Source organism: Eucalyptus grandis, chromosome 2, assembly GCF_016545825.1.
Source record: "Eucalyptus grandis isolate ANBG69807.140 chromosome 2, ASM1654582v1, whole genome shotgun sequence".
Lineage (NCBI taxonomy): Eukaryota > Viridiplantae > Streptophyta > Magnoliopsida > Myrtales > Myrtaceae > Eucalyptus > Eucalyptus grandis.
In genome coordinates this window covers 37,407,742-37,423,145 of record NC_052613.1, presented here as the reverse complement: position 1 = coordinate 37,423,145, position 15,404 = coordinate 37,407,742, and the positions used below count along the sequence as shown (strand labels likewise).

The 15,404-nt window shown below is 38.2% G+C and overlaps 1 protein-coding gene across 1 annotated transcript; it reads left to right on the top strand.

Moving 5' to 3' along the window:
• Positions 1-1,874: 1,874 nt before the first annotated feature.
• On the top strand, positions 1,875-9,369 carry LOC104424625 (ABC transporter B family member 21). The gene is given in 14 exon segments (XM_039306250.1): positions 1,875-2,030; positions 2,842-3,211; positions 3,408-3,462; positions 3,571-3,722; positions 3,836-4,057; positions 4,136-4,374; positions 4,580-5,105; positions 5,198-5,471; positions 6,575-7,440; positions 7,609-7,669; positions 7,672-7,874; positions 7,998-8,261; positions 8,394-8,687; positions 8,797-9,369. Coding segments are annotated over 13 exon segments (3,819 nt in total). The 5' UTR covers positions 1,875-2,030; positions 2,842-2,905; the 3' UTR covers positions 9,154-9,369.
• The last annotated feature ends 6,035 nt before the right edge of the window (positions 9,370-15,404 follow it).

The window sequence follows — 15,404 nt, the reverse complement described above, 5'->3', positions numbered from 1 at the left end:
TTTCAACTGGGTCATAAAAAGAAGAAGGGACTGGTGGCTTTAGAAAAAGGAGAGACAAGGGGACGACCGGATAAGAAAGTGGATAATAATAAAGAAATAAAAAGGGAAAGAAAGTGGATAATAATAAAGAAATAAAAAGGGAAAGAAAGTAAGGTAAAAAAAAAAAACGAAAAGAGAAAGGCGCGTTCCACGCGGAGATGCACGATGACCCCTGCCAAGCTGAATTAACTTCGTCTTGTAGGACCCAGTAAGAATTTCGCACTCTTTGTTCGAGGAATTTTCGGAGGTGAGCCCTAAATTCTTATCCATGTGCATATTAAGTTTTGGGGTCATATGTCAGAGTTATTAAAGCGTGAGACTATGTGAAAATGATAATTTATGATGTTATAAAGCCATAGGATTCCAATGGATTTTACAAAGTTGATTTGGAATTATGATATAGTCTGAGCAAATTTCTAAAATTTCATGGAAGTTGCTACCTAGTTCTTAATTTTTATTTTTCGTGATGGTTTTTGCTCACCATTGGCCATCTTTTAAGTTGGTAAAATTTGGGATCTTTTAAAACTTTGAAAGAGCCTTTTTTTTGGCAGTAAGATCACTTGAAACAAAGTTTGATGAAAATAGTTGCAGTGCAATTAAATTCGAAATACGACCTGCACGAAGTGGACTATAATAAGTGTCTGCTATAAGCTAGCTTTTCTTTGGCTCATAGGAGTTATTTTGTCGCCGATTAAGTTTAGTTTAATTGAGTTGTAGTGAATATAGTTTTTTATTTGATTTTTGGTATCATTTCTTGCTTAGTCGATAGGATTTCGAGTTCATTAGCTTAAGTGATTGTCGTTGTTTGATTATAGGCATTCTCAAGTGAGTGATGCTTATCTCTTCTTTGAATAGTAAATTCATGTCTTGAAAATGACGAAGATAAAATAAATTATAAGTTATGAAATGACATTTTTGTTGTGTGATTCGATAGATATTAATCAATGCAATTAACAATTGATGTTGGTTTTGATATTGTTAATTGATATAATACGTAAAAACCTTTATTGAAAAAATATAACTCATTTTTTATAATGCACGTATATTATTTACCCGACTTGGGATAATGAGTTTTTTTATATTATTTCATAAATATGCATAATGAATACTCAATTTGATTAGAAGAAATATGTATTAATCATTAAGCTGTGGTTGTTCATACGATTCATCTTATATCTTTTGTAAAAATATAATGAAAAATCATGGTTGGCAAGAGAGAGTTCAATGATTGTGACCAGAAAACGACATATCAATTTCGATTATGAGGTATAATAATGCTCCACCTTCAGGTATTTGTGGGAGTCGTTGAATTTGCAGTTCTTAATGGGAGTTACTGCTGTTTTTAAAAGCTATCCTTTTGAGCTGCTTGCCACTGCTGCGTGAATCTGTTTCAGTACAATTTTTTTTTTCTCTTTCTACTTATTTCTGTTTTGTCTCTTTGTTGTGGAAAGGAAATGGCATCTTGGCTTTTGTTCATATCAGTCTGCTGATGTTGATTATGGTGTTGAACTATGGGGATCTCGATGGTGGTTGATCAGATCAGACCTTCTGCGATTGGTCTGGTCAATCTGGGATTATATAACATGTATAAGTTTAGAGAGTTAATAATGCTAGACTTATGAAAACGGTTTACAAGATTAATTTAATAAGTGACATGTTAGATTATGATTGATCTTTTGGACAATTCAACACGTTAATTATTAACTAGAAATATTATTTGTTTTTTAAGGAAAAGATACTCATTTATAAAAGTGGTGGAATGTCACGTCCCCGAAGTGGTAGATGAAACTAACAAAAAGGGATGTAGGGACACGTTATTTATATAAACGAAAGCATACAAGACAAATTTATGATGGACGGTACCCTCAAGCACTTTCAGCGGGCTTATAATGGAGTCGTCGTTAAATTTACAATTCTCAAAGCATTCGATGAAGTAGGGGATGATTTCTAAGCTACTACTTGTATTAAAAGCTACTCTTTTGAGCTCTCTGGTGAGTACATCTATCTCACAGGAATTTTTTTTTGTTCTTTTGGTTTTGTTGTGGAAAGAAAATGGCATCTTGGGTTTGGTTTATTTCTGTCTGGTGATGTTGATTATGGTGTTAAACTATGTTGGTGTTGCTGATGGTCGATCAGATGAGATCCTCTGTGATTGGCCATTGGGGTTATTGTTGGGATCACATGACATGTATAAGACTAGAGAGTTAACGAGTCTCGATATGTCTCTTGAAGTAGCATTTCTTTTATTTCGAGTTTGGTTACGGGCTTTTATATGGGTAAAGGAAGAGTTTTGGTTTAAGGAGGAAGATAAAGAAACCACTCTGAATTAGTTGGTGACGTGAGTAAGTGTTCCTCTATTAGCTTCTGGATAAAAGAAGTTACCATTATTATCTTCCTCATTTTCGTCAACCTTTGTTTAATTCGTTCCTTTTGGCCTGGTTCATGGTTGACATTTTTGCGTAAGCAGAAGTAGATCGAAGGTTCGTCTACTTAGCAAGTTTGGCGTCTCCAGCATTCTTTAATCCTTCTTTACTTGGACATGGCTGCGTTACTAAAAGATCCTCGTTTTTGATTGTTGACGGACTATACCATTCAAGTTGACATGCATTTGAACTATAGTCTAGGGGAGTTCGTGAAATTCGGGCCATCTGGTATATGAGTTTGGTGTCTTGGTAGCCGGATCTCGTCTGGTAGTTTGATTCAAATACATGACTTTTGTATATCTTTTCATGCATTTGAACGTTCTCCTTTATTGGCTTGTCTTGTAAAGGACAGATTCCTGTCGTTGACTTTGTCTTGCAGATGCAATTCTGGACATTCTCATTGAACTAGCTGACAAGCAATACAAGGTGATCTTCTATTCGGTATGATGTCTGCGGAGAGCAGCTTGGACGTGGATATAGAAATGCATGTGGCTACCAATACGACAAGTCATGCAGAGGCGAAGGACAAAGCTAAAAAGAGCAAAGAAGATGAGAAAACTAATACAGTCCCATTCCACAAGCTGTTCTTGTTTGCAGATTTCACCGACATGGTCTTGATGCTTGTTGGTACAATGGGTGCTGTTGGCAATGGCTTAGCTATGCCCCTAATGACGGTACTTTTCGGGCAATTGATTGATTCATTCGGAGCTAACCAGCACAACAAAGATGTGGTGCATCGTGTTTCCAAGGTAACAACTTTGAAGCATAATGCACATTTTATGAGGCTAGACGCTAAAGTTCTAGTCATCAGAGTACTTCACATGACTCAATTATTAATAAAAGCATGAAAAATAAGCGGCGCATATCTATTCCAGGTATTGTCACTCATAAGGAACAGGTCTTTCCTCCTTACTGATATGTTACAGTAATAATCTATAAATTCAGATATCTCTGAAGTTTATCTACCTGGCAGCATTTACTGGTGTGATGGCATTTCTTCGTAAGTATTTCCCTCACCCAAACCAAAGATTCGGGAGTTTCGCTGAAAAACGGAAATGATCCATGCAATTGCCTGTTTTGTTAGAGGTTACTTTCTGGATGGTCACAGGAGAGAGACAGGCTGCTCGGATAAGGGGATTGTATTTGCGAGCAATACTGAGACAGGACATTGCCTTTTTTGATAAGGAAACAAACAAAGGAGAGGTTGTGGGAAGAATGTCTGGTGATACCGTTCTTATACAAGATGCCATGGGTGAGAAGGTAACGTTTCAACTTGAAAGCCAGACATTAATGGAGAAGGAAGCTCATAAAATTTTCCTACTACCCAGGAAGTGATGGTGTTTTATTTTATTACATCTCTTTGATTTTTGCAGGTTGGAAAATTTATACAGCTCATGTCAACGTTCTTCGGAGGATTTGTTATCGCATTTATTAAAGGGTGGCTACTTACTTTGGTCATGTTATCATCCATTCCTCCCATCGTGGTCTCTGGTGGCTTCATGTCCTTGATCATAGCCAAGATGGCATCACGGGGACAAAGCATTTATGCGAAAGCGTCAAATGTTGTTGAACAAACAATTGGGTCAATTAGAACTGTACGTCAATAAAATACAAAAAACCTTTTGATTTACAATTTTGACTTTGGAATGATGGCTGTCACTTGGTGCAATTAGGTAGCACCATTTACTGGGGAAAAGCTGGCGATAGCAAATTACAACGAGTTCCTTGAGGATGCATACAAGTCGGGAATTCACGAAGGCATGGCCGCTGGATTAGGTGTTGGTACAGCTTTTTTGATTCTCTTCTTCAGTTACGCATTGGCAGTATGGTTTGGAGGAAAGATGATTCTGGAAAAAGGATATACTGGGGGCGAAGTACTTAATGTCATCATGGCTGTCTTAGCTGGTTCAATGTTAGTTGCACTTTCGACTTCATTCAACTTTCCATGAGAATACATGTTATTTCTTTGGAAGGAAATTCTAATTATTGATTATTTTGCAAACTATGCAAGCGAAAGGATATTTACATCCAACAGGGATACTCAATTGAATAGAGCTTTATAGTGTTTATGCTGCAGCAGACTCATAATAAATGAATTAATTTGGCTTACTTCTCAGGTCCTTAGGACAGGCTTCTCCATGCTTGAGTGCATTTGCCACTGGTCAAGCCGCAGCATTTAAGATGATTGAGACCATCAACAGGAAGCCTGAGATTGATTCTTGTGACACCCGTGGCAAGACGTTAAATGGAATTCGTGGAGATATAACTCTTAAGGATGTTTACTTCAGCTACCCAGCCAGACCTGATGAGCTGATATTCAATAGATTCTCTCTTTACATACCGAGCGGGATGACTGCCGCCTTGGTTGGACAAAGTGGAAGCGGAAAGTCCACCGTGATCAGCCTGATAGAGAGGTTCTACGATCCACAAGCAGGTGAAGTGCTCATCGACGGCATAAATCTGAAGGACTTTCAGCTCAAATGGATACGGAGTAAGATCGGCCTTGTGAGCCAGGAACCCGTGTTATTTGCATCGAGTATCAAAGATAATATTTTGTATGGCAAAGAGAATGCAACCATCGAAGAAATAAGAGCTGCTACTGAACTAGCCAATGCTGCTAAATTCATTGATAAATTGCCCAAGGTTTAGAAGTGATTAGATTGATCATTTTACCTCGAAGCTAAGTGAGATTAATCAATTTGTGAGTCTAAACTTTTTTTCATCTTTGCATCAAGGGACTGGACACAATGGTCGGTGAACATGGTACTCAGCTCTCTGGAGGTCAGAAGCAAAGAGTTGCCATTGCAAGAGCAATTCTAAAAGATCCTAGGATCTTGCTTTTAGATGAGGCCACAAGCGCGCTCGATGCTGAATCAGAGAAGATAGTACAAGAGGCTTTGGACAGGATAATGGCTAATCGAACCACCGTCATTGTAGCACACCGTTTGAGCACGGTCAGGAACACAGATATGATTGCTGTCATTCATCAAGGAAAGATAGTGGAGAGAGGTACTAAATCAAGAATTTTTTGCCATAACATTTTGCATATGAAAGCCAACCCTACCTAGTTGATCTGATATGAATATAAGCTCAAATTACCGTGGAGTAGCTTATTAGGGCTAGAAGAATCACCTAGAGGGATTGAATAGGTAATAAAAGGAATTCTAAAATGTTATTGCAGCAGAACAATTACTAATCACAATCTAATAACTGTCAAATCTTACCAGTGTGCAAATAAACCTTAAGATAAATAAAATAAAGAGAGTAAGGGATAGATAATTGCACACAAATGATTATAGTGGTTCGGCTTTTTCGGCTTTTGCAAGCCTACGTCCATTCTTTTGCACTACAGCCGATTAACTAGATTTCGCTAGATCAATTTGTCGGAGGTTACAAGATTTGAGTAAAAAATACTCAAACTCGTGTAAATAATTCCTCACATACCCTCAATCTCTAAAAGATTAGAGAGTATAGCTTTTAGAGACAAATTGAATAAATGAAGAACACTCGAAACTTAGGAATTATAGACTTCAGAATTTCAGCTCTCTGCATCTATTCCTTTCAATTTCTCGACCTTCTTATATAAACCTCTATATCCAAGCCAATCGTTGGACATTTCCTTAGAGGTTTGCTCGGCCAATCTTCCCATTGGTCTTGAACGTTGTCAGAAGATCTAATTGCTTCAAGGTTGTCAAGATTGAAGTCTCTCTTTGATTCTACCGCTTATACAATAGAGAGAGTTTCCTTAAATAGAGTGCTTCATTTGGAAATAATATTTCGCCCTTTGTAAATTGATTCATCCAAGATTTGCTAAAATCCATCTTAAAGATTGGATTTGATATTCCTTCCTTCTTGGATTAGTCACTTAATTATCGAAAGAGATCCACTAATTTTCTGGCTGTTCCACGAGGAATTAATTCCTGGACACTATCTTGATAATTGAATATCAAATATATTAATTACTTCAGAACTTAGAGTCTGATTCTCCGAATCTAATGAGTAACGTCTAGTTTCCACCTAGAACATCAGAATCAAAAAAAAGTTTTGTTAATCATCAAAACTATTAAGGGAATTTTCCTCAACACAGCTAATATTTTCACAAATTTAATCAGGTACACACTTGGAACTGCTAGCAGATCCCGATGGAGCATATGGTCAGCTAATACGCCTCCAGCAAGTAAGCAAAGAGCAACACCAAGCAACAGATTACCAAAACAAACAAGAAAATATCCTTGACAGTAGTCAATCGAGTCAAAGAATGTCCTTGAGGTCCGTAAGTCGGGAATCATCAGGTGTGGGAAATAGCAGCAGCCACTTCAGTCTGCCCACGGGATTAGATGTCCCTGATGATGCACCCGCAATTCCAGAGTTCTCTTCCTTAGAGAAAACAAAAAAAGCTGCAGAAATTTCTATCGGTCGGCTCGCATATCTTAATAAGCCAGAAGTTCCCATGCTACTAATAGGATCTATATTTGCAATCATTGCTGGAGTGATATTACCCATTTTTGGCATACTATTGTCTAATGTGATCAAGACATTTTATGAAGCGCCTCATAAACTAAGGAAAGATTCAAAGTTTTGGGCGTTGATGTTCATGACTCTTGGCCTGGTATCATTAGTAGCATATCCAGTGAGGACGTACTTCTTCTCGATAGCAGGTTGCAGATTAATCCAGCGGATAAGATCAGTGTGCTTTGAGAAGGTGGTGCACATGGAGGTGGGTTGGTTCGATGAGCCGGAGCACTCCAGTGGCGTCATTGGTGCAAGACTATCAGCAGATGCAGCGAAAGTGCGGGCCCTAGTTGGGGATTCATTATCCCAGCTCGTTCAAAACAGCGCGTCTGCAGTTGCTGGTTTAGTCATTGCTTTTGCGGCTAGCTGGCAATTGGCGCTTATTGTCGTTGTGTTGCTCCCTCTGATATTTGTTAATGGATATGTCCAGCTAAAATTCATGAAAGGGTTCAGCGCAGATGCCAAGGTACGCATTCCATATTCGCCATTTATGGTCCTACAAGATTAATGCATGTCTAGTCATTGTCCACGTGAGTGTTCACGAAGCCAACAACTGAAAACTGTCCTAATTGTTAGGTGAATTGAATTGATTTTAAGATATTAACGATGTTAATCAAAGTCCCTCTGTTCACAGATGATGTACAAGGAAGCCAGTCAAGTAGCTGCCGATGCAGTTGGAAGCATCAGGACAGTTGCTTCTTTTGTTCTGAAGAAAAGATCATGGAACTGTATGCTAAGAAATGCGAAGGGCCAGTGAAGGAAGGAATTAGGCAAGGGTTGATTAGCGGAGTTGGGTTTGGCCTATCGTGTTTCTCACTTTTTGTGGTCTACGGAACCTGCTTCTACGCTGGAGCTCGACTTGTCCAGGATGGCAAGACAACATTTTCAGAAGTTTTCCTCGTTAGTTTTGTCTTTTCTGGTCTTGTCAAGTTTCCCTGGAACACTAACGAGTTCACTGCGCTGGAGAGGACATATTTAATCTCTATACATCAATTTATGGTTTACCTATTTTGTGCTTTGCAGGTGTTTCTTGCCCTGACGAATGCGGCCAATGCAATTACTCACTCAAGCTCCCTCACTCAGGACTCCACCAAAGCCAGAAGCGCAACTGCCTCAATTTTTGAAATAATTGACAGAGAATCAAAATTAGACCCGAGTAATGAGTCTGGAGAAACACTAGAAAATGTTAAGGGAGAAATAGAGCTTTGTCACATCAGCTTCAAGTATCCTTCTCGACCGGATGTTCAAATTTTCAAAGATCTTAGCTTGACCATGCATTCTGGGAAAGTAAAGCTTTTATAACCCTTCCAATTTTTCTTTCAAAGATCTTTTTCTATTCCTCTCTGAGTTCCAGCCAATTACGATGTGCTAAACAAATGCTGAATATGCACATATGGACTGTGATTTTTGCTCTTTCAGACTGTTGCTTTAGTAGGAGAGAGCGGGAGTGGGAAATCGACTGTAATAGCTCTGTTGCAACGGTTTTATGACCCCCATTCTGGTCACATTACCCTTGATGGGATCGAAATTCAGAAGCTACAGTTAAAGTGGTTTAGGCAGCAGATGGGCCTTGTGAGCCAAGAACCAGTTCTGTTCAATGACACGATCCGTGCCAATATAGCCTATGGAAAGGATGGAGAGGCAACGGAAGCGGAGATATTGGCTGCATCAGAGTTGGCAAATGCCCATAAGTTTATCAGTAGTTTGCAACAGGCAAGTTTATCTCGTCCTCAATATAAGATAGACATATGCAGATTAAGCGAGCATAAACTAAGCAAGTTTCCTGAGAATCTTAGTTACCGATATCACAATGACTATGCAGGGTTATGACACATTAGTAGGTGAGCGTGGAGTGCAGTTATCTGGTGGGCAGAAGCAGCGGGTGGCCATCGCACGTGCCATAGTGAAGGATCCGAAGATACTCCTTCTAGACGAGGCTACTAGTGCATTGGATGCTGAAGCTGAAAGAGTGGTTCAAGATGCATTAGACAAAGTCATGGCCAATAGAACTACAGTTATAGTGGCACACAGATTATCAACAATAAAAAATGCAGACGTGATTGCGGTGGTCAAAGATGGAGTAATCATCGAGAAAGGAAAGCACGACTCACTGATTAATATCAAAGACGGCTTCTACGCATCTTTGGTTTCTCTTCACATAAGCGCAGTGTCATCCTGATTGTGTATTGTGCAAGCTATTTTGGTTATGTCCTACTTTCCCATGTAACAGGAGATGCCACTATAAAAAGATGCATATTCGTTATGGCATAGTTTTTGTTATATGTCCCATCTAAGGGGAAAAGAATTGTAAGAATATGTTCAGCAACATCAAAACTGCGATGAATATGTTTGTTTAAGTTTAGCAATTAAAAGGAGTGGATTTAAGTTTCCTGAAGTTATATGTGGTGGGTGAAGGCTTCAATTTGATGGTTTGTCATGGGTATCTTTAGCTTTCAAGGCTGAAGGATGTGATTTATATCATCTAGCTGATAAGACACACAAAGATCACATTAAGGAGGTTAAGGAGGTCTTATCAGTTACAGAGACATTTCCACGCCTTTTCGTTGATGCTTTCGAGTGAAAAGAAAATAAAGAAGGCCAAAGTTATGCTGGTTGAGTTCTTAAGGAAGAGAACAACTTTTTGTACTGAACTTTACTTCTTTATCTTATTCTTAATAACGCCTCAACAAAACCAGCACATACATGGTTCGGTGTGTGTTTGCTTCTACAGATTGCATTTAGATGATGATATAATGCTGTTGGGAGAAACGACTCAAGATTACAGGGATTTGTAGATTATTGTGATTGTTCTCTATTTTGTTTAAAGCTTAGTTAGAGTTGTTACTTGCAATGCATGTGATATTCATATTGTTATCTTATATTTTGGAGGTTGAAAACATATTTTACATAAAACAGGGCGCTCTCAGATTAAGAGCAAGTTGGCTATTTATTTCAAAGCCTTTCTTCATCATTCATAGTACTAGAGCCTCCATTTCTCTGGAATCTATCTGCAATGGCAAGCTCAACCTCCAATAAGTAACCCTTATTTTATTTTTTTTATTTTTTTTGGTGACCCAGGGAACCCCACACGGTCGGCAACCAGAAGTAAACCTTATGACATTTATCGACCTTGAATGCTGCAAACTTTGTGACATTTAAGCCAAACACCCAAATTTTGGACTTCGGAAGACCCAAATTATGGGCTCATTGAAACCCGGGACATGCTGGGATTTAGCACGGGAGATTATCCTGCACCAGTTTATGAAATCAAAGTCCCAATTGCCGATCTGGAGTACACATGGAAACGGTCTAATTGTCTCCTGCATGGATGGATCACAGGAACATTGTCTGAAGGTGTTCTTGGCATGGTTGTCGGGCTTGAGACTGCCGCTGAGGTACGGAATACCATAATCAACTCCTTTGCAAGAAAATCTCAAGAACGTGAATATTATCAAATCAACAACCTCAATATGCACAAGAAAGGCACTTACACTACGAATGAGTATAGCAGCATTTCAAGGGGATTTGCGACGATCTTGCTGCTTTTGAAAAGCGCACGAGTGACAGCACCTCATGATCAGATTTTAGAATTTCTGAAGAATGATACATTAGCAACAGTCAATAATGGGAATACAGAGGAGGCATTTTTAGTGGTTGCCAAATGGCCAAGTCTTGTCGTTTGCCTTTTATCTTGACTAAGGAATTTAGCAATGAGCCTTTTGCTAAATTCGCTGATATCTCTGGGGATCATCTCCAGTGCTTTCTAATCAGAAATTCAAGTATTATCTAATCTCATTGACTGAGCGCACTAGATCCACTTGGGTTCTTCCCTAGCGGCGAAAGTCTGACTTTTATAGCATGCTTCGATTAATTCATCCAAAAGTCAGTTTAAAAAAACAATGAAAGTTTCTCAGTCAGATGAAGGAAAGCCAAGGAATGAGTTTAATGATCATTCTAGAGATGTCATTCAACACGTGAAAGCTTGTCCAAAAACGCCTGAACAGAATGGCTTAACAGAGTGCAAACATTGAAATATTACAGAACTTGGATTAAAGTATGATGTTTCGGACTTCTGTCCTAAGCGCTTTTGGGCCGAGGCACTTGCTACTGCAGGGTGGTCGATCAACTAACTCCAGGAACATTAGATATGACAACGCCTTTTGAGAAGCTCTTCAACCAACAACCAGATTATAGTTCGTTTCGAGTTTTTGGCCATAATTGCTTTCCATATTTGAGGGACTACTTCAAAACAAAGCTGAATCCACGGTCATTGCCTTGTGTTTTTATGGGCTAGAGGCGTAAGTATATGGCTAATAAGTTTTACCATCCCCTCACCGGACGAGTAGATACATTACAGCCTGTGCTGTTTGATGAAATGACATTTTCTTTCAAGGATCCTGGAAATTTGTGCGCTTCTGTGTGAAATACTAATGACATCTCTACTTCTTCAAATTGGTTTGCAGACCAGATGAGCTGTCACATCACCATATGAGGTCGATCGAACGCATAAAAATTCCACGTGGGTTTTGACCAATCTGTGAATCATTGAATGCCTCACCGTGCGCGACATCATCTTCCATCATGATACCACCTCTTGAAGCACTTTCTTCAATCCCTGTTCTGGATGTTGTCTGTCATAGAGCTCCAAGTGCCAATCCTTGTCATTCCATGACCCAATCGCTGCACGAGATTAACGTGAGACATCTTCATCTACTATGGTGGTGCCATCTTTTCCTCGTGCTGCTGAATCTAAGCATCATGCTTTTTTCCAAGACGAAGGAATCGAATACATCCATTCATCACATGGTCACCCGATTTAATGATGGGATTATCATGATTAGTTTCAGGAACAACTTATATGATTGTTGTCAAAAGAAGTAAGCAATTGGGTTGATTTAATGCAAGAGTTGACCCGAACTTGTCTTATCCAATCGGTTCCAAACCGATTCACATTTGGTCCCGGGAAAAAAAAATTGAGGAACCGGTCTTGACCAATTTGATTCCAGATTTCACGCCCAAGAATTTGCCTAGTCATGTTCCTAGGTTGAGGCCGGAGTCCCAAGTATAACCAGTTCAAAACCAAACCATAAGTTAAGTCTCTAAACTCTCTTAGATTCGGGGTAAAACGGTGAATCTGTGTAGATGAATTGGACTGTAGAGAAATGTTTATGTGACTGTCCAAACCCATGATCCAAACACAGCTAACTTGCCCATCCTTCTTCATTGCTAGTTCTTTCCAGTTGAACTTTGACATTCCTTAGCCACTTTGGAAGCAACGAAAGATCATTGGAGCTCCTGTAAAATTATGGAGAGTCGCTACTGCACGAGAATATGGCTTCACAGGCATGATTGTGGTCATTGGCAAAAAAATTTGTGCTAACAATTTGAAAAAAAAAAAAAAAAAAAAAATCAGTCAATGAATGTAACTTTTATTGCTGTAGCTGTAAAACTCAAGCTAACACAGCATAAGATGATCATGTAAAAAACAGCACAGGTGGTCCCGAGACAATACGAACACATAACTTGAGCAGACAAAGCATTTCATTTCTCCAAGCCGAAACTGGAAGGACTCTCCTTTCATAACGTGGACGCAAATGAGGTCAAAGAAATCAATTCGTAACAACGAAGGCCTGTGCTCTTTCCATGGTTACACGTTAGAGAAAGGACGGAACGTAACTTGCCAACCGCCATTTACGCGCGCGCATGAAATCGATCCAGCTCGACCCTTTTTCATGCTGATCGGGCTCCTCAGCGTTAAACTCAAGTTCACCTACGCGTCTGCTGTTCCTTATTTCGGAAAGTGAACCGAGAGCCCTCCTTCCTGTCCGTAGAGTTCTTCTGGTTCACGTGCCTTCCAGTGCTCTGCTTTCTCACTTCTCCATAACTGTGTTCTCCGACTGGGTTGCGGTATTATTTGCAAAACCCAACCATGCATAGTTTCCTTGAATATAAATTCCTTGGAAAATATTTTCTACTGAAGTTTATTTCTCATTAAACAGTCGAACCTTAGTGGGTTAGTTAGCAATTTAAATGTCTCTCACCTACTTTCTCGCGATTTATTTGATCTATCTTCTATATTTGCTCGGCTTAAAACAATTATCGCATAATATAACCAAAATCTCTGGATCGCAAAACGGTAAAAGTCAAATTATCCCTCAACTACAAGTTGATTATAGACATAGCCGCTTCTTGTTAATCTTATTTCCTATACTTTAGAAAACTGCGAAATTAATCTCATTAGCATTTACTTATTACCAAAAAAAGGAAAGAAAGAAACCTTTTATTTGCCTTTTTTATCGTTTTTAATTTAACATTAATGAGTCGGTCTTTGCTCGTTTTTGTCAATAATTATGCTCTCTTTTGGACCTGAGCAGATTCTTAACCGTTCATGTTTTCGGAATCAACCTCAACAGTAAAATGGAGTAATGATAATCGCGGAGTCCGGATCACCCTTAATTCGTGTCTCTCAACCTTGATTTCCATAAAACCCTTCTCCTAACGTATTAAATTGAATTCAGGAAAATGATAGGCAGCTAGTCCGATCCGATCTTTTTCTTACACGAGGAGTTGCTGGAGAGCTGCCGACTTGACATGACGTTGCACTGTCATGTCATGTCACGTCGCAATCACTATAAGCCCGATGAGGAAGAAGAAAAGAAGGCCCTTCAAAAGGAAAAGCCACCATGCAGTGCACAGCAGCATAATGCTTTGGCCACTAATCACTTTAGCACACGCTACAGCAAGAAGCGAAAGTAATCATGGCATCTTTTTGTTCGAAGGTCAAAAGATAAAGATAAAGCTCTTTCTAACTTTAGGTTGAGCCAGCAAGGGTTCTGGATTTCTAACTTGCGTATCCATTTTTACCTCGGTGCCAAGGTTTCCTTTTTCTATAAAACTGGCTCTTGGGTTCCATTAAACAAATAATAATCCATCTGCTCAAGCTCCCAAGTCTCCCTACTTTATACTTTTGTTATGGGAAAATTCTAGAATAATTCGTCTTTGAATAATTTATCATTTGAGCACTCCTTTTAAGGATTTGACTCACTTAATATGAGTTGAATTGATACCACTAAACCAAATCATGTGCCAACCGAAAGTATTGGAATTCATAATTCTAGACGTCACCATTCTTTTACCCTTTTCTCCCTTGTTCTCACCGGCTAGTATGTATGTGCATATATATACACTTCGAGCTTAATTTAGCACTTTTTTTATGGATCGTTGAACAGCGTGCTTTGCATAGAATTTTGACATGCACGGCTAGTAACTTTTGATCAAAGAGAATATGTTTGAGAACATTTTTGACTAATTATACGAATTACAGTATAAAAAGCGAGTAACTTTTAATTTCTATTCTCCTATGATAATCCTTGTACGATATATGGAACGTTATATTAAAGAAACTACATAAAGGGATAGAATGCTTTATGTAATATGCACTTTCTTACTAATAGCCTTCATTGAATCTCGAAGATAGTTGAAAAGGAAAGTAAAAGAATAACAAAGAAAAACAACAGCAAAGTCTCGTAACATTTTTAAAAAATAAATCAAACTAAAAAAAAAGGAAGCTATTGAAAAAATAAATTATATTATGTCCTTAATAGGAAGTAAATTAGGAATTACTATCAAAAGAAACTGAATTATGCCATTTAATTCCATGATCTTCTAATGATGATATTAAACATTTAAAAGTTACACTTGGGTACAAGTTGTATGTACTATACAAAATTCCTATATGACATTTTAAAAGACCTTATTCTATATTATTTTTTTTCCAAACGATTGAGAGATGGCTACATGCATTACATTAATATATTTCTACATATCTATAGATTTGGAAGGCACAAAACAGAGATGCATCATTAAAGGTTAAAAATTTTCTTTAATGCTAATTAGCTACTTTTGACAATTTAAATTATGGATTTGATAGAAAATAAAGGCAGTGTTTAACTTAGCAATCAGGTAGGTATTGCTTTTGCTTAGGTGGCAACTACTTTTATGAGCAAGCGCACAAAACTTTTTCTTGCAACAAAGAGGAGACCAGTCCAGTTGTACAATCCTAAGCCACACTTTTAAAAGCACTTGAAAGACACCGTCCGACATGACATATATATTTTTGCCACGAAAGGCTCGAGATTATTAATCTTTTCTTGTTCATTAATAATTATTTTAAAGTAATAACTTTTGCTTTTCCGTGAGAAAAGGAACCTCACTTGCAACAACCTTTACCTTTACTCAAATAATTATTCAATAAAAATAATAATAATTATTCAATCAATTTTAAACATATAATATGGATATTTAGTTAGTCCTAAACTTTCTAATTTTCTCAATATAGCCATAAATATTTATGCAAAATTTCAATATTGTCTCACCGTAATATTAAATATTTGCGCTACATCGATAAAATTAAAAAGTTTAGAATTAAAG